This window comes from Cotesia glomerata, linkage group LG9, assembly GCF_020080835.1.
Source record: "Cotesia glomerata isolate CgM1 linkage group LG9, MPM_Cglom_v2.3, whole genome shotgun sequence".
In the NCBI taxonomy this organism is placed as follows: Eukaryota; Metazoa; Arthropoda; class Insecta; order Hymenoptera; family Braconidae; genus Cotesia; species Cotesia glomerata.
The window spans coordinates 14,223,514-14,251,354 of NC_058166.1; the positions used below are offsets into that span (position 1 = coordinate 14,223,514).

Here is a 27,841-nt window from a genome sequence, read left to right on the forward strand (position 1 = left end):
CGTGTGAAGAATAGTGTGAGAGGAGAATAGGGTAGGCCAGTCGGGTGAGGGGGAGGAAGGAATATCCGGCTTTTCCTAGGGACTGGCCAAAGGCAGCTGTTTTAATGCCGTATTGATCTGGGCTGCAGCAGTAGCACTAGCTACTCGCAGAACCGTCCGGCCAAGCTTTGGCGCATCCCACGTGTTAAGATTAGATTCCCAAGTAAAGACTAAGGGGATGCCGTACCAACAAATTTCACGGATACTGCAACTGTTGCTGTTGCTCTTCTATTCCCGGTCCTATTATTCCGATCAACTCCTTATTATATATTTTAAATTTTAAATTTCAAATTTCCAATTTCATCATTTTTATAAATTAAATCCATTTTACCAACAACGACATCATTTTCACGCTCGGAAAAACAACACAGAAAAAAAAAGTACTGTCAAAATCATAGAGTTATCTCTTCAATTTACGATTTTACTCTTGTCAAGACATAACAGTTGAATTTATATTTTTAAGAATGTAATTTTTATATTTTAAAATCTGTCAAATTAAAAATGTAAATTTTATATTGCAAAAAATTTTAATTTGGCATTTAGAAAAAATTAGAAAATTTATGAAGAAAAAAAATGTAAATTTATCATTAAAAAATTAGTGAATTTTAGATTGGAAAAAATGTAGATGTTTTTTCTAAATATAACATAAAAATGACAATAAAATTAGCAGTCACATGACAATTTTTTAATTTTATTTTACAAAAAAATATTTTTAAAAAATTGCATTTTTGATTTTTTAAAATTTCTGCATATCAATTTTTTTTTCCCATTTTTTTTCTGCAATAATTTATTTTTTACAAAAATCTTAAAATTATTAAATATATGCTAAATTAATTTATACAACATAAAATTATAATGTAATTTTTGCATGCCCATTTCTGTAATTTTCACGTACAATTTTTGTCCGCGAATTCTGATGTTAAATCGACTTTTTTTTTGTTATTAATTTTAAATGCGATGACACAAATATCGTTAATAGTTAATAATGTATAAGTAACACGCACAGTGTAGACAAGTATACTGGGGAACTTAAACTTAAACTCAATAAATAAGGACAGCTAGTGTATAATTGAGTGCTTATATCCAGGTCTCAATGTTTAACTAAATAAAGTTATTTGAACGCCACGTGTAAGTCAACTTACTGTTTAGCAGTAACTCGTAACCGTAACTGTTGTTGTTGGCTTTGACTTAGTCATTCAACTAGATTGCCCAACTTTTCCATTTTACGTTTTCCCTCTATTTATGCTGACACTGGTCACTTGAGGCTCGTCAACTTGTTATTACTTATTTTTTTATTTTTATTTTTTTGCTAATTTTTCTCATTTGTTTCATAGATTTTTTTTTGTATCAGTACAAGGGTAACATCAAGTATTGATTTCGATATACATTGCGGAAAGAATGAAAAAATAGAGGTGCATTTTTCAGAGCTACAAAAAAATTAGATATTTCAATCTATTTTTAGGATGAGAAAAATTTACTTTTCTAAAATATTTTTAGCCCAAATTTTTTTTCTCTAAAAAAAAATAATGTTAAAATATTTCACATCATGCTAAAAAATTTCGAATTGTCATTTATTATTTAAAATAACAATCACCACTCGGCTGTTTATCGAATCAACTAAATTGTTAATTAATAAACTCATAAATATAAATATCAATATTTTTTAATTATCAATTAAATAAAATTTAATTGGCCCTATGTCACTAATTATTTTTTATTGTCCTCCCTTCAAACTCGAATGAACAAATATATTCTGCTAATTATTTTATTCGCTCGAACCAAAACAAAAAAAAAAATAATTAAATTTATTGTTGAATAAAATCTTTAAATAAATTCACCCGAGATATAAACGCGGTCAATCACGCAGGCAAACCCACTTCTTGACAGCCGAGGGTAAAGACTGCAATGTACATTTAAGTTTATTACGTAGATTTTTTCTCTATTTATTTTTCCAGGAGGCGGAGAGTGCAATTGGCGCGATGAATGGCCAGTGGCTTGGCAGCAGAAGCATCCGAACAAATTGGGCGACACGTAAACCACCACCTCCAAAATCCGAAGGTAAATTTATTTATTTTAAACCTTTTTTTCTTTCGTTTTCTTTTTCCTCCCTCAATTCTCAATTCTACTTCTTCTCTATTTTTTTTATATTTTTTCCTTTATATTTGCTTTTGCCTCCTTATTTTTATCAAGCAATCACCAATCACCCATCACCAGTCACCAATTACCAATCAATTCAACTTTCCTCCATTTAATTAATATTTATCAATCAATACATCAATTTGATGCTCTATAAATTACAGAAGTTATTGATAAAGTTTAATTTTATTTTATTTAACGATATATGTATGCAACAAGCTCGATGGGCTTTTGTACCAGTACCTTAAAGGCTAAGTGTAGACTGAAAGTGAAGGCATTATTATAATATCCTAAGCGGTTCCCAGACAAAGTTGCTCTTTCTCTCTCTTCTCTTTCTTCTTCTCTCTTTATCTTTATTATTATTATATTTCTTTTTACTTGCTCACTTTTGCCCTCTTATTTTTGTATGCAGTCGACCAACTAATTTCATTTTGCGTACTCTTTAATTAGTATTCCCCAAGAACTTTCAACTTTTTATTGAAAAAGCAAAAAAATAATAACAACAACAAAAATATAAAAAATAATAATAATATCTTAAGTAAAGAAAATGCTTACTCGACATAACACGAAAAGTTAAAGCCGAGTTTATAATTTAGGCCAACACTTGCATCACTTTGTTCTCTTATTTATTTATTTACTTATTTATTTATTTATACTGACTGTTGTACCTGACGTTGCTGAGTTACAATCATTTCTTTCATTTAAAATAAGTACGATTCAAGTCACTCTAATTTATACTGCTGAGATTTTTTTCTTTGTTCCGTAAATTTATATGAAATTTATTTCTCGAAATTAAAGCTATTACACGGAAAAAAAAAGTGGCTTTAAAATCTCATCAGGTGATACAAAAATTTTATCACCTGTGAAGTCAACAGAGGTGATGCTAAATTTACGCCACCCGGTGATACAATTTTTGTATCTAATCCTATATATTAAAATTGATGGTTAATTGAAGTTAGCTTAGTATCGAAATAGCTCGAAAACATGGACCCTGATTCCTTATTGGTTCAGAATTAGAGCACGCAATTTGAATTCCTAGTGTATTTTAAATGGGACTAACTTGACGGTAATATTCGTACCCTCAAACCTTGAAATAAATTTTTCAAGACAATATTCTTTTAGCATTGAACATACAAAGTCATCGGCTATGTTATTTTCACGTTTTTTTTTTTTATAACAAATTCGTAATTAATAAAAAAATACATACGACACAAAACATCAACAACAAATATAACCTATACAATATTCAGGCGCATGCGTGTAGCGCACTCATAATTTACTTCAGTGTGATGTGGAATCTACATCACGGTGATACAATATTTGTATCACCTCAAACCAAAACTAACGCGACTCGTACAATCGGATTTTTACATCATTAGTGATGCAATTTTTAAATCATCTTTTTTTTCCGTGTAGAGGTTTAGGTAAATTATGTTTTTCCGAAAATATAAGCCCTCATTTTTGATAAAGTGTATTGAGTTTGTTGAAATTTTAAGTGAGTTAGTGATAATTTTATTTAAAAAACTCGAGTTAAAATTTCAATTTTATTTCGAAATTATCGAATATGTCTGTTGAATTTTCAATCTTTGTTTGGATATAACTAATTTACTACTCTTATAAATGAGATTAAATTTTTCATTCGAATTTGACCTAATTTTTAAATCAACAATTAAATATTTTGCAAGTGATGGAAAAAATAAGAGATAGGAAACCAAAACTCATTTTTTGAGTTCAACATACACAGTAAAAAATTTGGTGTCATTGCGTCAAAAAACTTAGTGTTAAAAATTTTTGTCTTAAATTTTTAACACTTTTATGTGTAAATTTAACATTTGTTCTGTTAAATCAACACAAAAAATATTAAATATTTAATATAAAAATTTTTAACACAAAAAGTGTAGAAAAAAAATTAACTTGAATCAAGACGAAAAATTCTTGAATCAAATAAAATTTCATTAAACCAAGAAAAATCTCTTAGTTTGAGAATTTTTCTACTCAAACTCAAGAAGATTAAGTTCTTCAAAATTATTTACTTGATTCAAGTAAATTTTTTTTTCTGTGCCATTAACTGATACTTATAGCATATAGTCTAAAATTAAAAAAATTTCTCTATATATTTTTAAAAATAGCAATATTTATTAATTGTTCATAAAATAAATTTCTATTGAATAGAAAAAACTTTACTTCTAACAAACGATAATTTAATAAAAATAAATATAAAGTAGAAAACCACGAATGAGTTAAGAATTTTCGTATATTTAAAAATTCTCGATGTATTAAAAAAATTTATTTAATTTTTTATTTAGAAAAAATATGAGAAAAATCCATAAAATAAGTTCCAAGAAAAATCCTACCACATATGGTATATTATATGTGTATAATTTATTTGTATAGTTATATATTTACTCAATAGGATTATAGTATGTAGAATTTAAAATAATTCTAAATGTCGACACGGGGTCTGTGTTTTCGAAGTGAGTTTTCCTGGTTTAGTTTTCGCCGGTGGTAGTATTAGTGAAGCACAAATATGTATGTATACTTTGATATATAAATATATACATAGACAGAGTAGCCTAAAGCCTATAGACTATCGCGAAATATTAATAAGCAAAACTGGAAACGAAGCATTGAACGTGCGTTGTCGACTGCCTGACTGTATATACGGCAATTCCCCTGCCGACAACACGCTATACCGGCACACACTACACGGCACTCGGTTTGGCTTGTTGCGCCAAGTTTTTGATTGGCTGCATGGCTGCATCATAACACTACTTGGGAATTCACACAAATGCACACAAACCACCCCTACTCTGCTCTACTCTGGTACGGTACTCGACGTTAAACATACACCTATATGCTCTACTCGCGTACACGTATGCGTCTTTAAATAAATTAATAACTAGCTGTAGCTGGCTAATAAAACACACACGAGGACGTCGACGTGGACGTCGACGTGGACGTAGACCTTAACTATAACTATAATGTGGACGGTAGTTTACACGCACGAGGTGGCATCCTATATGCGGGAGCGAACGTGCGTTTAGAAAACCAGACGGTAAATAAAGAGATTTACGGTCCAGTTAGCCATTCTCTTTGCTTTATTATCGATCCCGTAAATCAGATAATTTTTTGATTTTGTCGTTGAATTTTTTACCTGGTTTTATTATTTATAAAGAACCGTGTCTCTGGATTTTAATTTAAGCTTCTGTGCATCAATTTTTAATAATAATGTTTGTTTGAATTTTTTTAAATGTTTTTTTAGCTGAAATTCGGAGGAAACATTGGAGATACAAAATAATTAAAGTAAATTTAATTTTCTGTAAAAATTATAGAGACTTCTCTTCTTTGTATCATGTTCATTTATAAACTGGAGCTCTAATCTACACCTACGTTTAATTATCCATTTCAGTTTTAATAAGCTTATTATGTTCGCGGACGGACTGAAAAAATTTTTTCACTCCTTACTCTTTACTCGTGTCGGGGTTTTTATGCTATTTTACGTCCTTTTTTGAAATAATGTGTTGTTTCGAAGGAAAAATTACACCAGAAATTAACGTTTTAATAAGAGGCGAAAGGACTTTAGGGGTTGATATTTATTATTTTTATTTGGGGAATTGTTAGGAAAGTGTTAGAGATCTCCAAAAATTTTAATAAAATTTGATTATCTGTTAAAATAATAGGGACGATTTTAGTTATTTAGATAGAAATTTTATTATTTTCCCAACTGCAGGACTTGAAATAATAAGTGACTTGTTTTGCGATTAAAAAATCATCGAAAGCTCAAAATTTAAAGATTTTTTGGGGGGACTTTTGGAATAAGATTTAACCAGTAGTAGAGTGGTGAAACAAACCGCATAAATCGATGGAAATAAAACTGAAAAAAAAAAAAAAAAAAAGGTAGAATATAAAAAATAAAGTCTATTGATTCAGGTGTAATGTTCTGTCGGCGGAAACTTTTGCTCGGCTCTCGAGACTATTTTTCGGCGAGTTATCGGCTATCGGATAAAAAATCAGACGGTTTACTTTGACAACCGATTATTCAGCGACTAATGATCTCACTGAAATCAGAACAAGGAGCTTTCAAATCTTTAAGTATTCTCTCCGAGATCTCAGCGATCCTTTTCACCAAAATTATTTTTTTTCACGTCAAACTCGCTTAAAAAAAAATACGAAAAAGTTAACAAAGAGCTTTTTCACATTTTTACTAAATTTACCACTTTGCTCCAAATAATAATAGCGAAAAAAATTTTCAAAGCTAAAAGTCATAAACTATAAAACTTAACGCTGTGAAACCCTTTTATTTTTTCATAATCCTACAATATAGTAATAATTTTTCACCCCTTTTAAAACCGTAACAGCTCTCTTGAAATCAATAAAGTATCAAAGTATTTCGTTAGTAAATTTTTTCCATCACTGTTTCACCGCAAACATACTTTTATGTTTTTATACTTATATATATTTATATACATATTTATAGAATAAAGTGTATACATAGCAAATTGGCTGGTACTGCATCACTATTGTGGGAAAATTGATATTACTTTAAGTACCGACCGCGAAACGTTTAAAGCATTATCGAGCACTTTGCGGTGGCTCGTCACTTTGCCTCGCTTTTCGCCTATACGACTCTCTGTACGCGTGCTCTTTCATATGCCATTTCCATTGTGTGTTTTTTTCTTTGTCCTTTTATTTTATTTTATTTTAAAAACTTTTTTTTTTCAATATCGGAATTCTATTATCTGACGTTGACTTTAGAAATATTTATTCCGAACGTTTGAATAGAGCGGTGATAAATATTCCCACCAGAATTGAAAAATTTGCTAAACTTTATAGAAAAAAAAAAACCATTTCATATAATACTCATTCTATATTAAAAACAATTCAATATTACAAGAATAGCACCCGGTCAATAAATAAAATTTTTATTTCATCATCTCCTACCATATTTTTCGCGTTCAAATCAATTGGTGCAATTGAAACTCATAAAACAAATTTCTATTAAGAAGAATTAATAATTATTAAAATAATAATATTAATATATTTGAGCCAAATAAAAGAGATTATTGTTCATGTTGTTATTATGATTTAAGAAGCAAATTTTTGAATTGAATACCAAATCATAATCTACTCACTCAAAAACTGACTATAACTTCTAAAATATTGATTTTTAGAAAAAATTATAAGAATGCAAAGTTAAAGCTTAGAAAATTTTTTACAAAAAATATTTTTGTACTATTGGACCATATTCAATATTTTAGGAAATATAGTAACTTAAAAAGTGTACAGAAATAAAAATTTCTTGACTGGAGAACAAAATTCTTGGCTCAAAACAATTTTCGGGTGCCTGAAAAAAGACTGAAGTTGTGTTGGCCGAAGTAAAAATTTTTCTTGAAATTCTATTCTTAGTGGAAGTCATTTTTTCTTAATTCTAATTATCATAAATACTTGATACACAATAAAAAATTTTTCGTCAAATTTAACGCAAAAATTTGTGTTAAATACGTGACTGAATAAAGTAGTCAGTACTTGTCTCGGATAGCTTAACTGGTAGAGCCCTTGGCGCGTAACCGAGAGATCTGGGTTCGATTCCCAGTCTGGGCTGTCTGATTATTTTTTCAATTACGGAAAAATTCCCACTGAGTAGGTCCCCCCCTTTCCCCTATCCGTTCTTTCCCAACTCCCTTAAAAAAAAAAAAAAAAAAAAAAATTTGCTTTAATATGGCTTTTTTTACACAATCTGTGTTGAATCAACATACTAAAATGTTAAATTCTACACACTAAAATGTTAAATTTTTACACTTTACACAATGACGAAAAATTTTTTACTGTATACAATAAATTTTTATATTTGATCAAGATTTTTAGATACTTTAGAGAAGCAGCGCCACCTACTTCAGCTGAGAAAAAAATTTTCTCACTTGGAGAAAATTTTTCTCTTGAATATTTGATACCCATTTTATATTATTTTAGCGTGCAATTATACATATTGAATGAAAAAAAAATGATTCAATATTATTTGATCTTCCTATTTGACATGTTAATCAATAAAAATATTAATGAAAATTTACTTTTATCGAGATATTTAATTTTTTGGAGCAAGAGAGAAATATTCTCAAAACAAGAAAATTTACTTCTATCTAGAACTAAATTTTTTGGAGCAAGAAGCTGAATTTTCTCAAAACAACAAGATTTTCTTGACTTAAATAAATTTTCTTGGATCAAGATACGTACTTCTTAAAGCAAGATAATTAATTTTGTTGGATTAAGTGAAACTTCTTGTGTCAAAAAAAAAATTTTTTTCCACTCAAGAAAATAATTAGAAAGAAAAATATTTTCTTGGCTCCTTTTTTCTGTGTGCTCGTATAGTAAAAAATGAAAAATCATTATCTAATCTCTATAAAAATAGTCATAAATCCTGAAATATTAATTTTTGGGAAAAATCATAAGAATTCCGTTTCAGCTTAAAAAATTTCTTACCAAAAACGTCTTAATATTAAAGGATTCTCTCCAGTATTTTAGGAGATACCGTATCTTAATTAGTGTTTACGATCTAATCACTATAAAAATATTGTTATTATTATTAAAATAATCAATAATAATAACAATAAAAATATATAATTAGTGACTGAATTGAGTTCCCTCGGAAATTCTGTATAAAACCGAAAATAATACACTGTTTTAATGGATTAAACTTGTTCATTTTGTGACAATTTTAGCAAACGCTAAGCCATTAACCTTTGACGAGGTGTACAATCAGAGCAGTCCAACTAACTGCACAGTTTACTGTGGTGGTTTAACAAATGGCCTTACAGAGGAGCTGATGCAGAAAACCTTCTCACCATTTGGCTCTATTCAAGAAATTCGGGTCTTCAAGGATAAAGGTTACGCTTTTGTAAGGTGATTATCATTATCTACTAATTTACTAAATCATTTTCATTGCAACGCCTTACATATTAAACAATAACATAATTAACTTTTTCAAGTGTTATATAAAAACATCAGCATTGTTTCCTTTTAGTTATTTACCAAGATAAACCCTCTACAATGCTTATACATCTGATCTAAATTGTATTAAATTGTAATTCAGCTGAATACAATGTATACATTCACCAGTCAGCTCTTGTTTAACTATCTGTGTTTATTTTAATTACACCGAGTATCGCCGTGTATTTAAACTAAATTTTAGATTCAGGTACAAGATACAAGATATTTCCTATCAAACGTGCTAATTAATGTCGATTATTTCGAGTGTTAATTGTACGTTAATTATGTCTATAACTACTCCAACGCTTAATCAAATAAATCATGATTATCATATCGTCAGTAATTACAATTATTGTTTAGCTGTCGTGGAACCAACACCGATACTTTATGATAACACTGAAATTAACAGACGTTTTAAAGTTTTTTTTTTTTATTTTCATAACTAAAAAATTGATTTAAAAAAAAAATTCAACAAGAATAAATTTAAAAAAATTTTTTAATGCCAATTCTTAAAATTGTTTTTTCAATACAATGACTTGTTACACTGTAAAAAATTTGTGGAGTTAATTATTTTTAGTTTATTTAACTCCAAGAAAGATTTTAATTATAATATTAAGAAAAAAACTGTTCGATGTAAATTTATTTTTTAAGAAAAATAGGTAAATAATTGTTATTCATTCAAAAATTCACTCCCGATTTTTTGAAATGTATAAAAGTCCAAAAAATTTTCAAATGTCTGCTGACTTTAATATTATATTAAATACTTTAGAGAGTTTTTGAATTTAAATTTAAAACAAGAGTTTCGGGTTGTAAATTACTGACTAATGGATACGGTAATGCATTAAATGTGATACATTGCCTGGAACTTTATCTGACCAATGTGTAATTTTTCAAGTTTTTTGAAACTTTACCAAAAACGTATCTTCTTATTGTTAATGTACAAAATGGAAAAAGGGGATGGAAGTAGAAGATATGGAGGATAGTTACGAGAAGTTCACCAAACTATTGAGTAACAACTGCTCTAATTTCCGAGAAAAATTATTAGAAGAGATTGATAATTGCCAGCAATCCGTAGTTGATACGTGACTCGTGTTCAGATTTGTAGAGAGTTTTCGATGGTTTTAAACTTGGAAACTCTTTCCGAGTTTTTCAGTGAATTTTGTATCGACCTTGTTTTTTTGTCTGCTGCTGGTTTTTTCAGATGAATTATTTTTACTGCGAAGTTTTCAATTTTTGTGAGTAGATAAAAAAGCTTGTAGAATTTAAAAATTTAGTGAGTGTAAATAAATGGAAAAATAGACACTTACATTGATCAATGGAGAGACGCTTGGCTAACCGCTTAAACGCCGTAGTTGTTTTCTGAAAGAATGAGAACAATTAGATTAGAAACCTTGGAAGTTATAACAGCCGTCTACATTGGAAAAAAAAAAAAAAAAAATATTTGATCCAAGTAAAATATTGTCTCGAAAATTTCACTCTCACTTTGAGGTGTTCAGTTCAAATTAATTAAAAAAAATTTTGTTTTTTTTTTTCAATTAAAAAAGCTTCAAATTAAAAATTAAAATTAACCATTGATTTTAATAATAGGAATTAATAGTTTATATTTAAAAAAAGAAAACTTCAAATTATTTAATATACAAAAATTTAGTAAAGATTAATTAATTTTTTTTTCGCTGATTTTTGATAACTTAAATACATGTTAGGGGCCATTCATTAATTATGTAAGGGTATTAAGGGAGAGGGGGGGGATTCATTCTTACGTAATATTTCGTGAATCTAAATTCAATATTAAAAATCTAATCACATTTTAGATTTCAATTAGTTTTCTTAATTTTAAAGTGTACAGTCGAATTTTTATTTTATTTAAATAATTTTTATTGTTTATTGAAAAAAAAAATAACTTATTAAAATTTCATATGTTTTTATTATTATCCATGTTGAGTTCTATAGAAAAAATTATAGCACATTTTTAATTAAAATTTCATTAATTAAAATTAATACTTAAGTTATCACTTGTTAAAAAATAAAAATGATGGATCCACGTTGAACTGTAAGTTTTAGTGAAACTGATCCTTTCCTAACATAACAGTTTATTATTCAGAAGATCAAGATAGAATCTTACGTAAGAAAGAGGAGGGGGGTTCAAAAAATCTTACGTATACTTACATGGGGTAGGGGGGGGGGGCAAAAGTCACCAGAATTGTCCTTACGTAATTAATGAATAGCTCCTTATTGATAATGAATAAAAAAATTACTGAATTATTAAATATTATTAATTCACAGATTTCCAATTTTTGAAGCAAAAAAAATTTAAAATCTTTGAATTAAGACAAGCTTCTCTTCAAAATAATTTTGTTCCTGGATCACAAATGTTTCTCTTAAATCAACTTAGTTATTTTTTCAATGTTCTTTTATTAAAAAAGAAAAAAAAAATAATGTGAAAATTAGAACATAAACGACAAAATAGACTAATGAAACCGATGCACTAATTAAACCCACCATTCTATTCATATCATAATCCCGAGTTGATTTGTTTGAATATTCAAAAACATATTGATGATTTTGTTCGGGATAATTAAATAACAGAATTGATAATTGTATAAATCAGTTTGTTATCATAGTAACGACTTTTAATCAATTGCTATAGATACAGCCCGCATGTGGGAAATGGAAAATGTCACTCTAAAATTTGGTTTGATTGATTATAAATTGTAATAATCTGTATTGTTAAGATAATAAAGCTCAATTTGTTAATTATATTTGACAGATGATAGTGGTAGGAGTAATTATCATTATCACTCATATAATATCATCAAACTAAAAAATTTTCTTCAACGTATAGACACTAAAGATCGATCAAATGATTATCGGAAAAACCTAAAATTTCGAACGTTTAAATTCTCCCTCAAAGTTCCATTGAAACTCCCAAAAGTTAACTTCAACTTCAGATAGTTCAAAATCTCAAACTCTCCAAAGCAAGTGGCCATAATATGGCAATTTCGAAATAACCTGAGGGTGCTTGTAAACTATTAAGAAGAATCAAGTAAAATTGAGTTTCAGTGATTATCAATCAGCTGTAATGAACTGACGTCAAACAGATCGATAAAGACTTGAAAGTTTGTAAAAATACTTTGAATAGTTTTAAAACAAAAGTTAGTCTCTTAACAGAAGCGGTCATTATATAGTAGTAGCTCTCAATAAAAATTACTCGACCAATCGGGAAGTAATTAATGCACCGAGCACCGATCGTTTAATTAATAATAATCATCATCAAAATCACTATCAATCAACATGAAATGATTATAAAATAATTAGCCCATCAAGTACTTGATTATTAACTGATCGATATTTAAACGTTTATAAAATCAATAGACCGAATTAAATAAAATGTTCACAATAGTTTTAGTTTATATAACATTATTATTCTGGAAAAGGCGGTGTTGCTAGTCGGAAAAATGTTTTGTTGTTAAAAACAGCTCAACAGTTTAATCTAAATGTTAATTTTTTGTTTTCTTTATTCGCGAGCAGCGAAACGTAATTTAGATGGTTATTTTTTTGTTTTTAACATAAAAATAAAACACAAAAACAGTGAAGGACAGTTAATATTAAATTGTATAAAAGAATTGTATAAAAGTGATTGATTTTTTGTTCCAGATTCTCCACGAAAGAATCAGCAACACACGCAATCGTTGCGGTTCACAACGCGGATATCAACGGGCAGACTGTTAAGTGCAGTTGGGGCAAAGAGAGCGGGGATCCAAACAACGCTCAGCAAACCGGACAGGTAAATATTACAGTAGCATTTGATTTTAGATCGCTATTACACATACACCCATATCTACATAAATTTTATATTATATATATATATATGTATGAGGATGTGTGCGTGTATATGTATGTATAAAAGCACCCTGCTTGTGCATTCAATTCCATTTGAAACATGAATATGAATATATATCCCCTATTTATATACTCATGTGTATGTAAGTCGGAGATAAATAAATTTATGTATAAATATTTATAAATTAATTGCAACTATATGTATTCAATGTTTCCATTTACTTTTATATCTGCTATTACTGCTAATAACGAATTTTTCTGTTATAAAATTGTTATTATTGTTAAATTATCATAACTTGAAACGAAAATTTTTGAATTAAATTCGGAATTATTATCTAATCACTATAAAAATGGTTATAACTCTTGAATTATTGATTTTTGGAAAAAATCATAAGAATCTAAAATTGTAGCTTTAAAAATTTTAACAATAGTAACTTAAGTAATACACAGTAAACAATTTTGCGGCAATGCGTAAAAAAATTTTGTGTTAAAAATTTGTATGTTAAATATTTAACTCTTTTATGAGTAAATTTAACATTTATTCTGTTAAATCAACACAAAAAAGTGTTAAATATTTAACATAAAAATTTTAACACAAAATTTTTTTACGCAATGACGCAAAATTTTTTACTGTGTAAACGTACATACACTGAAAAAAAAATTAACTTGATTCAAGAGAAAAATTCTTGAACCAAGAATATAATTTTGAAGAAGGTAATTGTCTTGAATTAAGACGAAAAATTCTTGAATCAAGTAAAATTTCCTTAAATCAAAAAAAAATTCCTTAAAATCAAGGATTTTTCTACTCAAATCAAGAATATTAAGTTCTTCAAAATTATATGCTTGATTCAAGAACATTTTTTTTTCTGTGCAGTCAAAAATGAAAAATTCATTGTCTATTCACTGTAAAAATGGTTATACTTTTTGAAATATTGATTTTTGAGAAAAATCATAAGAATCCGTAGTTGTAGCTTAAGAAATTTCCTTCAAAAAACGTTTTTATACTATAGAACTAACTCCAGTATTTTAGGATATACAGTATTTTAAGTAACGTTAAGTAACATTTTAAGTAATGTTAATTATCTAGTCACTACATAGAAATGACCATAATTCTAAAAATATTGATTGAAGAGAAAAATATTGTTATGATGGTTATTATGATTATTATTAAAAATGATTAATGATAAATGTTTCTGGAAATGAAAGTTTAGTTTCAGTGACTTGATTAATTTTCTAACAGCTTTTTGTATCATTTTTCTCCAGAAACTTGTCAGGTGGCGTAAGATCATTTTTAAAGAATTAGTAATTTAATTAAAAATTATTTTGTCTCTCACTAATAACTCTCTTAAAAGAAAAATAATTATATTCTTCATTATTTTCATATCTTCAGATAAAGCTTAAATATTCATGACTTAAAAGGGTTTGGTTTAGAAAATTTTCAATCTATAACATTAATTAAATAAATTATAAATCGGAAAAAAAATTTCAAATAATTTAATCGTTAAAAACAGATAAAAAAAAAACCTTTTTTATAATCTGTGTAAGATAATAAAAGACTTAGTATAATTTATCCGTAAGAAATAAAATAACTTAAAACGAAAAAAAGTAGATTTAAAATCCCGTAAGTTGGTAACTTTAAAAGCAGGAAGTTAAAACCGTATAATCTCAATATCGATGGCCTAATTACTAAGCCAATACCAAATGACTCCGATAGAATGGCATACAAAGGCATTGGGGGTTTCGCTAATTAGGCCATCGATATTCAAAAGTTAAGTAATGAGAAGTAGAATTGCTGTAGAATAATTGCTGATGCTCGATTGTGATTGTGATTGTGATCGTGATTGCTCTAATGTATTTATTTCTATTCCACATTCAGACACACAGGCACACGGACACACACAAGCTCATTAATGCATATGTATATTCCTCCACAATTATATTAACTAATAAAATACCATTTACATGTACACAGGCGCTTTCCTCGACAACATATCCATATTATGCAGCGGCTGCGGCTGCGGCTGCCGCTGCCGCCGCGGGTGTGGGAAGTGTCGGGAACGTTGGTGGTGTAGGAGGCACAGGTCAACTGGGGTATTGGTATCCACCACAATCTTATCCGACAACGGCGGCAACTCAGATGCAAGCCGGTGGGTTCCTCCAGGGTATGCAGGGCTACACTTACGGTCAATTTGCTGGTTATCAACAGGCTCAGTACATGGGGTACGAATTATTCATATTTTGCATTTTAACTTGTTTTGTTTTTAATTACTGTTTTTACGTGTAAGCTGTAATAAATCGAGTAAAAAAATTAACTAAAATAAATTTCAATTAGCTGAAACAAGTTTCGTATAACAATTTACTAAAAAATTCTTCAAAAAATTTATTTAAAGTTTAACTTTGTAAATAATAATTATATTTTTCTAAAAAATTTGATTTTAGAACATTGAACCAAATTTTTATAAAGATTATTTTGTTTTTAAATCTTGATTTAAAAAATTAAAAATAATAAATTATTAACACTACTACCTTTAATTAAAAAAAATTAATTACTTTAATGTTTTAATTTTCATGATTTCTTAACAAATAAATTATTATAGAAAGAATTTATCTAAAAATAATATTTGTAGAAATTAAAAAAAAAAATATTAATGCAATTTTTTTAAATATTAAAATTCATTTTTTGGATCAAACTACTATTTTTGATAGTTATTCAATAAAAAATTTAAAACAATTTAAAAAAAGAATTTACTCCTCGGAAATTTCTTCATTAATAATCAAAATGAAATTTTTCTCGGGATTAATTCAATTAAAAATCATTCATTTCGAAAATTTTTTACACTATACGACAATTTACCAGAAGATATTTATTGTACCTTAAAAATTGTTGACTTCTATATTGATTTTTTTGACGTAGAAAGAAAATAAAATGTTAAAAAATTGGATTGCAGAATGGGGATGGGCGTACATGCGGCAGGTACTGCACCTGGATGGGGCCAAGGTTTACCTGGTGGACCTCAACTACCACCTCATCACGCTACAACAGTGACGGCACCCCCAGGAGTTCAGGCTGCACCTCCACCTCAACCACCACCCGCACAAATGATGGCCTATCCTATGCAACAATTCCAGGTAAATCAACTCGTTATTTCATAAGTTTCCTCCTCATTTCGTTCCATTTTGAATTATTTGAAACAATTTTATAGATTATTTAAGCACTGAAAAAAAAAAGTTGATACAAGAGAAATATTGTTGATCCGAGATTAAATTATTTTGAAGGAAACTATAATTATCTTGATCCACGAATTTCTGAATATATACGAGATCCAAAATCACTATTTAATTTTTTAGAGGACGTCGCGATTGAATTTTCAATTTTATTCTTTTTATTGGCGAAAAGAGCGTTTTTATAAAATTTTTTTGAAGTAAAATTTTTCAAAAAAAAATTGCCTTAACTTTTTGCTGTGGTGAAAAGATTGTTTAAGTCTGAGTGCTGCTAACTACAGCCTGTAACTTCTGTAACCATTATAACGATTATAAGGTTTTTTTTTTTGTTTATTTGACCTAAGAACACAAAAACATGTACCATAAAAAATTAATAAATAAACTTTAAACAAAAAAAAAAAGGTTCAAATCCTGTAGCTTGGGTTTTTTGTTAATATTAACATTTCTTCTTCTCATGTAGCTAGATAAAAAAAAAAGTAGAATGACTAAATAATAAGAAATATTAAGTTTATAGAACATTTTTTAAAATTATATTAAAATAACTAAAACAAAAAGTTATGTCCGAGAGCTACCAACGACAACCTGTGACAACCAAATAAATTAATTAGTTGTCATCGAATTAATTAGTTTATATTAATTAGTTTGTTTTATCCGAAAATCATAAAAAAGCTATTAACTGATAAGTAATCAAGCCTTAAACAAAAGAAAGGTTCGAATCCCGTCATACGTATTTTTTATTTAAGAATTTTTAAGATCTAAATTTATTATTTTTCTTTGCCTTTAAGAATTTTATATTTTTTGTTCAAGAAAAAGTTTCTTCATTCAAGAGTATCTTTAGTCAAGAAAAAGAAACTTTTGGGTAAAATATAGTTTTTATGTCGTATAAATATTTTATTTAGTTTTGTATATGTTCCATTTGGTTTTAATATATTTACTAGAGATTTTTTATATCGCAACATATATGTATTTTAAAAAAACATTTTTCTAATGGGAATATTATCTTTTTATCCTCTTTATTTTTTTAATTCTGTTCGTGAAATTTTTGTACTAATTCAAGTTTAATATCTCAAAACAAGAGTGAAATTTTTAAGAAAATATTTTTTTTGAATCAACTATTTTTTTTCAGTGTGTATACCTTAACTGGTGTGCTAATTAAAAAAAAAAAAAACTATTGGTTATTGCCAACAACCTTACGGACATTAATAAATCAAGCTGTTGTAATTTTAAGTGGTTTTTAATTAAATTTCTTTTATTTTATTTGCTCAACTCGGGTTCGGAGGTTGTGAGCGTTGAGAAAGGTTAATTAATGTCCTGGTTCTGGTAATAATAACCGAGAATTTTTTACATTATTTTTAATGTGACTTAAAAATATCTAGAATGGTTGAAAGTTTTATTTTCACCGTACAAATATTGTTTTAATGTTTTTAAAAATAACCCACTATTTTTATTAATAATTAAACTCTATTTTAAAATTCTACTGTGAGAAATAGCTATATTTTAATAATGGTGATAAAAGAAAATAATTACACAAAGCTATGAATTTATCTAGTGGCATATGCTCAGCTCGAGAAAACTGGTTAATATGAACAGAAAATATTAAACTTTAAACAGAGCACTCTAACCTCCTGATAAAATGAGTTTAGAACTCACGTGAACTTTGTTTAAACTTTTAAATTAGCATACCAAAAATTATTAATAAAGAAAACTCATTACCAACATAAATATACCAACCACAGTAGTACTATTTTTAAAAGTCCATTAAAGATAATACTTTACTTCGAGAATAAAGAATAGACACAAGCTGAGAATTTCATGGTAATTATTATTGTCGATCATTTATTTTTCATTTTTTTTTTTTTTTTGTAAGTTTTGCAATTAACCGTTGTCATTTCTGAGTCCAATTCAGAAGAAAAAAGTTAGTTGAACGTACACTGTCAAAAATTTGCGGAGTAGATGATTTTTAATTGATTTAATTCACTTCAAGAAAGATTTTATTTATATTACTAGCAACCTGCAGTCACTATGTGACTGCCGAAAATTGCGAACTATAATAAATAAAATTTTTCTTAATTACGTATTGACTTTTGTTAAAGTGTACAGTACTGTCTTAACTATTTAGATAGATAAATATATAAGCTCATCCCGACGTTACAATCATCAAGAGCTTTCATTTGAGTACCCACATGCATTTTAATATATTTTTCATATATACATATACATAATATATATAAATATATGAAAAATTGATGTGGGTACTCAAATGAAAGGTCTCGATGAGTGTAATGTCGGGGTGAGCTTATATTTTCAAAAATATCATTAGTTTACAAGAAACAATGTCGTTTCTTAACTATTGGTGTTTTTAAAGATATAAGCTCATCCCGATGTTACACTCATCAAGAGCTTTCATTTAAGTACCCACATGCATTTTATTATATTTTTCATATATTCATATATATAAATATATGAAATATATAAAAAATTGATGTGGGTACTCAAATGAAAAGTCTCGATGAGTGTAACATCAAGATGAGCTTATATATCTTTAAAAATGTCAATAATTAAGAAATTATATTGTATTTTGTCAACTTATGATATTTTTAAAGATATAAGCTCATCATAGTGTTACACTCATTGAGACCTTTCATTTAAGTACCCACATCAATTTTTCATATATAAATATATGAAATATATGAAAAATTGATGTGGGTACTCAAATGAAAAGTCTCGATGAGTGTAATGTCGGGGTAAGCTTATTTCTTTAACAATCTCAATAATTCACAAGATACAAGGTCATTTTTTTATTATGTAGCTAGAGCTAGAGAATTTTCGAATGCAGCCTAAATACCTATCATTATAAATTAACTATTGATGAGAATGATATAAAACTTTGAAAAGGCACAGATTCGAATCAAGACCTTTTCAATTACACTAAATTTCACAGAAAAAAACAGATTTTGTCATGTGACTATCCTGTAGATAAAATTTTTTTTATTCTCTTAATAATATAGATTAATTAAAAAAATGCTCCGCAGAATAAATTCTTAATTTTTTTATTGAATAAAAATTAAAAAATCGTTATTATACATTCGAAAATTACATTATGCGTATTTAGAGATTTAAAAATTAATATGACTTTTTTTCTAAGTTTGATAGAATCAAAAATTCACTCCCGATTTTTTACAGTGTATGATAACTCTTTAGAGATTATGCAACCTTCATTAAAAAATTTTATCCGTCAAAACTATTAATAAACTTAACTAAAATTTTCTTTCCCACAAAAAATTTAAATCCTTCAATTCTTTTGATTAAAAATATCACTTGATTGAAATTTCCAAAAAAATGAAGAACTAAAAAAACAATTAATGCTCACTCTTTTATTTTTCAATCAGATGGTCCTGGCTCACTCGGAACTGTAGTTTAATTTCAAGTAAAAAAATAATCTCCGCGAGCAAAAAGATAAGGCAAGTTGCCAAAAAAATTATTCGCCAAAGTTCCGGAAACGTAAAGGTTTATAAAATCGATTCAACTGTTCACGAGGGATTTAAACCGGTTGAAGGATTCAGAATTGTTAAATCATGCTATTTAATTCAATTATATAATGAAAAAAAAAAATTACCATAAAATTATCAGCATGTAATAATGACCTGTTAACAGTACGATCATGAAAAAAAATTAAAACAACTGAATTATCGTTTGTATGTTCAAATGGTAAAGTGTGTTCTTGGTTGCGGTTCAGCTAGCGGATGAGGATTGGCTGACACCTAGTCTTCTAGTGTGATGGTAAAGAAGCATCCAAGCAATTCATCAACAGGAGCATCAATCACCTACAGCAACAACTATCCTCTTACCACTAGCATCGTCTGCTTCAAAAGCACAACAATAAGAACACCACGATCAGCTAAAATTTATGGGATGTAACAGTATCAGTATTGGTTATCAATTACTCAGTTATTACCAACGACCGCTAATTAAAATAAAAAATAACAATTATTACCAATATTCCATATGCCATATGACATACCAATAGCTAAAATCTTAAACTGCTGTGCGTTGTTTTATTAAATTTAAAAATTATATTAAAAGAAAAGGGAACAACACTGACCAATTGTTTTGGATTTATTAAAAAAATCACGTCGTAATCAAAATTAAATTTTAATTATCGCCCAGTTATCTGACCCTGTTGTCTACCACTGCTTTGTTTAAGTAAGTGATATTAAACTAATTTATAACATGATTTATGCATAATATATATATGTGGATATTTAAATGCATAATAACAACAACCGACACATGAATTTAGCAATGAATCGTGTACGGGTAATCCATCAATACATTATGAAATTCAATAGATAGATGTGATGTATACATATATATAAATATATATTATGTATGTATGGATATATATTTATATTTATTGAATCATCCAAAACATATTGAGGATGTCTGTTGTACTTAATAAAATAATCGACGAAGCTGTGTGTAAATTATTTGATCATGATTACTAGTGAATGTGGATTTATATTTACGTGATTATTCACGTTAAATATCTCCATTATTTTTGTATCGGTAGTTTGTACGTCGACAAAATAAAACCCGATTACAGAATCCTACTATACAGTTTTAAACAAATATAATAATAATAATATTAATAATTATAATAATAATCATAATAATAATAATAATAATAATAATAATAATAATAATAATAATAATAATAATACTTATAAAAAAATTAATTTGGACAATGGAGAATCTAGTGTGTTAGATAATTATTTATTTGTTTTAAAAAATTTTGAAAAAAAAAATAAAATTTAAAATTTGTCATTTGGTGATAATGATAAACTCCCAACAAAGCTGTTTTGGATATTTTAAAATTCCAAAACAATAATAGCGCACAAGTCATCGTTGGAGATTGTTGTATGTAAAATGCGCACTAGGATATTAATAATATTAATGATAATAATAATAAATAAAAATAATAATAATAAAAAAAATGTCCAACCGATGGATATATAGATACATCGAGATGTCAAACCACATATTGTCAAAAAAAAAAAAAAAAAAAAAAAAAAATAAAAATAAAAATTATTGACAGTATATAACATTGTTAAACAAACATTTATCTTAATATCACAAATGACGTTTTATCATCCCGGTATATGTACGCGTGTTAATAAATTGCCTGTAGTGACGTCATTTTTGTATACACGGATTATTACTTCCCGTCGACGAGGATTTTTATTTCCATACATATATATATAATACACATAACATATATTATAAATATAACATATAACAATGAATTATGATTTATTTTAGTGTTTTTTTTTTTTTTTTTTTTTTTTTACAACAGAATTATAGAACAACAGTTACAACAACTCATTTAAAAATCGGAGGTTTTAATAATAAAAATAATTAATGAATACTATTAATTAAATAATAAAAATAACGTTGACAATGTACATCGAATATAAACGTACAATTGTAATTCTATAAAAAAAAAATTAATTTGTTTTTTATTTTTGTTAAAATAAAAAGTCACCGCATTGAGGGTAGTTATGTTGATTTTTTGGTGATTAGTGTTGCTTCGAGGTTTTGAATTATACGAATGAATGTGATATGAAAAATTGATCGAGGATTAGGTGTAAATAATGCTATTATTCATTGAATTTTAAGTTTCGAAAATTGTTTTTAAAATATTTAATTAGTTGTATCAAAACTAAAATAACAAAATACGAATCAACGAATATTAATATTAAATTTAGATCTCTCTATCGTAAACGTACATAACTAAACTAAAACCGAGAAGCCTTAATAAGGTCATGACAAACGTGGAACATGAGTCGTTAAAAATTAAAATAATGATGATAAATAAATGAATGAAAAAAAAACATCTATTATCCAATTTATCAGTAGATAAACATTAAAAACAAGAAGAAAGGAAATAAAGTGGATCAGTGATTGATTAGCTAAGTGCATGCATATACGGGTGCATTATTATAATTATAATTATTATTATAAACAAAGGATTAATTTAAAAAAATTAATGCAAGTATATATTAATATATTAATTAACTAATTGATAATATGATATAATATGTAAGTTTTAAGTGTAATGTAGGTAAATAGTTTAGTGTACGGTGCTTCTGGGTCCCGAGTTAAAAACAAGGGGTTTATTATCCGAGTACCGCGAAACTGCGTCCGAAAATGATAAAAATTTAAAGGAAAAAAAAGTATTGATAATGACGTGAATATATATAAATATATATATTTCAAAATAAAAGTAATGAATTAATTTAGTAAAGTAATTAATGAAATGATGTAAATTATTAGTTAGGTAAAAATATTAAAAATACATAGAAAGAAAATTTTATAAAAATGCGGTGAGATGGGAACAAGTCGAGAGATACGGGAGATTTCATTGTATACATATATATCAAATTAGTAGATTGGTAATTTGAAAAATAAAATTACATGTGTATTATTTGTCTAATACACACGTTTAGATAATGGATCACGATTATAATTATTATTATTATTATTATAAATTATAAATATATAATAATAAGTAATAATAATAAGCTTATATGATGAGCAATCTCTAAATTGTATAAAAATTTTAACAGTCCAATAGTTAATTAAATTAATTAAAAGCGTTGATGTGATGTTAACGTATCCTGTACATTACTTTTTAAAAGGTCATATTTTTTATTATTATTTTTTTTTTAATTGTTATTATTAATTATTTGATGGATTTTTAACGCTTACACCAACTTCCCATCTCCAGTGTGCTTGATAATTATTTTATCTTTTTTTTTTTTCACTCTAATTATTTTCGCCTGGTATTTTATGATATTGTATTGTGTTATTGTATTGATACAGAGAATGAGTTCAATTTTTTAAAATTGTAATTTGAGTTTTTTCGATCAGCTTCCTCGGCTATAACCTCGTTTCCCGTCTCCCATTTTTACCAAATATATATAATGAAACATAGGTATTGTCGTATCATTGTGATGAGGACTCAACCAAAAAAAAAATATATATATTAAAATAAATGAATGAAAAAATAATAAAAAAATATATATACATAACAAAAAAAAAAGTAATAAAATATTCAATTGCTACGATTTAGGAATAGAGTCGAGATATTTATGCAATAATTCAATATTTATCAAATATATATATATGGTGCTTAAGACAAATACTATCCAGTGTATGATCAAACGCATTCGTTAATTTTTTTTTTTTTTGACAATCAACTTTAGTCCGAAAAATAAAAAAACATCGAAAGTTTATTTGTGGATAAATTAACGACAATCGAAATTCAGATACTTAAAGTATTGTTGTTACGAATAGAACAAAAAAAATTATTTCAACATAAATACTTTGAGCAACTCGGTCTGCATACGAGAGAGTATTTAATCGTCTGCCACCTAGCGGTGACTATGCGAACCAAATTAAATAAAATTTAGCAACCGATCGTAAACTTGAATGGTATTTTCTTCTCCATAATATCTTGACTAAATTCCGGAATTGCGTCAATTTTAGTTAGCGAGTATATGATATATATAGAATATATATAGATAAAATCTATATTATGCTATATATATATATATGTATATGTACATGTATTATATGATAAAATGTAGTTAGCATTGAAACTCTTAATAGATTAGTGACACAAGCGCAGTGGAGGAAGGAGCAACAAAATTTGATTTTAGAGTAATACTAAGTAGATAACGAATAAAGCGATTAGAATGTGAAGACGATGATAAGGAACAAATTAATGCCGTTTTAATCGGAATGCTAGATAGTTTATCTGTAAGTACATTATTTAATTACCGTATATGCTAAAAATGATAGCTATGATAATAAAAATTTATAATTATTACTATGATAATTATTATGTGAAAACATTAAAAAAAAATAAATAAATAAACAATGAGAAACGATCAAAATATACAATATTAAATCATAAAGGATAGTCTTTGTGTAAAAAACTTAAAAGGAAAAAAAAATAATAATAATGACACTAGGAAAATTTAAAATAAGATTCAATTATATCCTATTAACTGGTGATAATAATGATATACATCAACCCTTATGTGGGGCCCATATAATAATTTTAATAATAATGATAAAGATAATAATAACAATAATAATAATAATAACTATGAATAAATATGCACAGTATCCACACTATGCACCTATGTAGAATAATTGTGGAACAGCAATAGAAATAAAAATAATTGCCCTAGAATTTAGACGGTAAATAATATTAAAAAAATAAAATAATAATAATAATAAATAACATAACATAATGTTGATAAATGGCACCTAATCTTATTAATAATCTAAGACAAAAATTGCCGCGCATTAAATAAACTGACTGAGTAATAATTATACTCATATATGCGCACATACATAATAAAAATTCCATAAATGTACTACTGCCTTTGTTAACTTAAAAATTTATATCAGAAATAGAATTGTATTTTTATTATTATTTAAACTTCTAGTCGAATATTTTCTATGATCTCGGAAATGATGAATTATTATTATTATTTTATAATTGATACATGTTAAGACTTTTATTGACCAAATAAAGGATGTGATATGTGAATTAATTTAAGTGATGGTATTTATTTGTTAATAATAATAATTATAATGATAATTGATAATATTATTTGTTTTATTAATGAATTAATGTGTTTAGAATAGTTAATTAGTATTGTTTGACAGAAGTACATTAAATGGAGCCAATAATCAAAATAACGCACGCACACCTGTGTAAAACCGAATAATATATGTATATGTATGTATATAGATATATAGATATGCATACATATATAAATATATATAGATAACAGAGCACTGCATTAAATTAGCGTAACTATGTGTAAAAAAAAATTGAAAAAAATATTATGATAAAAAAAAGCAAAAAATGAATAAATAATTTAACAAAAATATAAATTTCATAACTTCAACCTACAGAAATGATATAAATATATAAATATAACTATAAATAATTAAATCAATACATGGATATTGGTAATAATGATAGCAATTATTATTATTATAAATATTTTAATTATAATTATTATAATTGTTGTTATTATTATTAATATTGATATAATAATAAATGAATGACTAGCTAATAAATAATATTTATGTAATTATATTGTTGCATAAATATGCATATTACGGGTAAGATTAAATATGTATATATCGTATGCATAAATAAATAAAAATAAATAAACAAAATAATAAATGATTAATGTTGTGACATACATTAATTACCGTACGTACATTTAACAGCAATTAAAAAAAAAATATATGTCAAAATCTCGTATTTTTTCCGATATCAAATCCAATTACTTAGAAAAAAAAAAAAAAAATAAAAAATGCCGATTCTAATTTCCGGGGATTAAATTATTGAAATTGTCTCAGTGCGCGGCTCTTCTCTGAACAAAAAAATTTTTTTAAAAGACATCAGTGTATGATTAGCGAGAAATAATTAGGAAACAAATAAATATGGGTAATTATGATTAATCATATGTGAATATGTAGTTAATTATAAGTAAAATCGTGGAAATCGCACACAAGGTGTGATTTGAAAAAAAAAAAAATAAATAAAGTGAAAAATTAAACACCAAGTTATATTTTATTAATTTATATGTTTTTTGATTAATAATATATTTAATGAACTTGTTTAGATTTTTATATTTAAATAATGTGTATGAATAATTGAATTGATAAATAAGTGATGTTTATTTAAATTTGTAAAAAGAATTTTTTGTAAATTGAATAATGTTTTTTGGTTATTATTTACTTTATTGTAAAAATATTAAAATATATATTTATTAGGATTTTATTATTATAATTATAATTAAATATATAAATATATAAATAAATGAATAAATAAATAATTAGTTACTGGTAAATGTGTAATTAATTTAAATGAAATTTATCAAAAATGTGGAAACAATTAAAAGCAATCATGTAAAAAAAAAAAAATCTCTTTAAGTAATTAATGTATTAGATTTTTGTATACTGAAGCTAAATATTATTAATTATATTTATTATTAATATTAAATTTTCAGTCCCTGTTTTTTATTATTGGTTTAGACTTTACCACGTGAGTTTTGACGAGTCCCAGTTTATTGTGGCATATCACTGATGATAATAAAGCCCGAAAAAAAAAATAATAAAAAAAGAAAGGAATAAATAAAAATAAATGAATAATAAAAATGATAAATGAATGAATAAACAGAAGGAAAAAAATAGAGTTGAGTGCACTTATCAGTGAGATATTAAATATTCTTCCGGTCTGCCAAATAAAAAAAGGTAATTTTTTTTATGCACTCGAGGCTAATACCGAAGATTTAAATGAATGAATAAACAAATAAACAAACAATATGAGCGAAATTAAAATAAAATGTTTAAGATCGGTATGCTTTAAATAAACATTCAATAAAACGTTTAAATATTAAATAAACAATGCGAGATATTGCGTACAAGAATTGAAGTAATAAATAAAATAATTAAAAATGAAATGCTCGAAAAATCAAAAAAATCACAATCTAATTTGATACATAATCACCCTATTAAGTATATATTTAAAGTAACCATACCTAGCCACACAACGTACCTATATGTATATGCTCATATATATATTATAAAGTATATATATATTATATATATACATAATAGGAGATGTATAGAAAAGTATGTCATACTTGTATACACCGAAATGCAATAGGCAAATAAATGCCAAGAAGGTGGTGTGTGATTAAATATTTAAAATATTTAATTTAAAAATAAAACTAAACAATTCATGTATGATATTAAGTATGTAAATCTATATAAAGACATATATGTATAACATAGCATTATTTAACAGAATATGCGATATAAATAAAAGTGAATACAAAATAATACATATATGTATGAAATAAAATAAAATATTAATTAATAAACAAATATATATATAAATAATATTGATTAAGCTAACAAACTATAACGGATAACACATTTAAGATAAGATAATATTAATGTATGGTTGATTTATAATGTAAAATATATTATAGAAAATGTACTTTTATTTCTTCTGCTTCTTAATCCTTTTATCCGTAATATTTTAATTTTAGTTTTATGATATTATAATATTAGTGCAATAATTGCTCGAGGTAAGTAATGTTTTTAAAAAAAAAAATTTTACAAGTTAAATTTCATTTTTAGTATTGGATCCTTAATTATTTGATTGAAATAGTTAAGGAGTTGAGTTTCAAAAGGGTATCTTTTCATTTTTGATTGATCGAGACAAAAAACTGGTTATTTTCAATTATAAATATTTTAATTGAACTTTTTTAATTTAGCTATTAAGTACTATCGGTTATGAAGCTACAATTCGATTTTCATTTAGAAATCTTTATAATTCTCGAAGTAATTAATACTTAAAAGTTCAAAAAACTACTCTTTTAAAATACGAAAAGATACCCTTTTAAAAATCAGCTCCTCAGTTGTGCAATTAGTTTAAGGAAGTTCATCGGCAAGAAGAAGACACCAACAGGTTATGGGTATTGGTTTATTTCTCACGCACTAGTGCTGCCTCTCTTTA

The 27,841-nt window shown here is 26.4% G+C and overlaps 1 protein-coding gene and 1 long non-coding RNA gene across 8 annotated transcripts in view; one reads left to right on the forward strand and one right to left on the reverse strand.

Annotated features, from left to right (window-relative positions):
* The window catches only part of LOC123271140 (nucleolysin TIAR), a 243,854-nt gene extending 219,547 nt beyond the window's left edge, over positions 1-24,307 (forward strand). For 3 of the 5 annotated variants that reach the window (XM_044737364.1, XM_044737367.1, XM_044737368.1), the window contains 6 exons: positions 1,995-2,097; positions 8,892-9,072; positions 12,814-12,943; positions 14,972-15,219; positions 15,948-16,128; positions 19,958-24,307. In XM_044737364.1, coding sequence (XP_044593299.1) covers positions 1,995-2,097; positions 8,892-9,072; positions 12,814-12,943; positions 14,972-15,219; positions 15,948-16,128; positions 19,958-19,999 — 885 coding nt within the window. In that variant the 3' untranslated portion in view covers positions 20,000-24,307. Of the gene's footprint in view, positions 1-1,994; positions 2,098-8,891; positions 9,073-12,813; positions 12,944-14,971; positions 15,220-15,947; positions 16,129-19,610 lie in introns of all 5 variants that reach the window. The other 2 variants (XM_044737366.1, XM_044737365.1) reach the window with 2 other exon arrangements.
* The window catches only part of LOC123271149, a 317,780-nt gene that overhangs the window by 287,418 nt on the left and 2,521 nt on the right, over positions 1-27,841 (reverse strand). For all 3 annotated transcript variants that reach the window (XR_006510789.1, XR_006510788.1, XR_006510787.1), the window contains exon 2: positions 10,467-10,518. This is a non-coding gene — a long non-coding RNA (uncharacterized LOC123271149). The remainder of the gene's footprint in view (positions 1-10,466; positions 10,519-27,841) is intronic.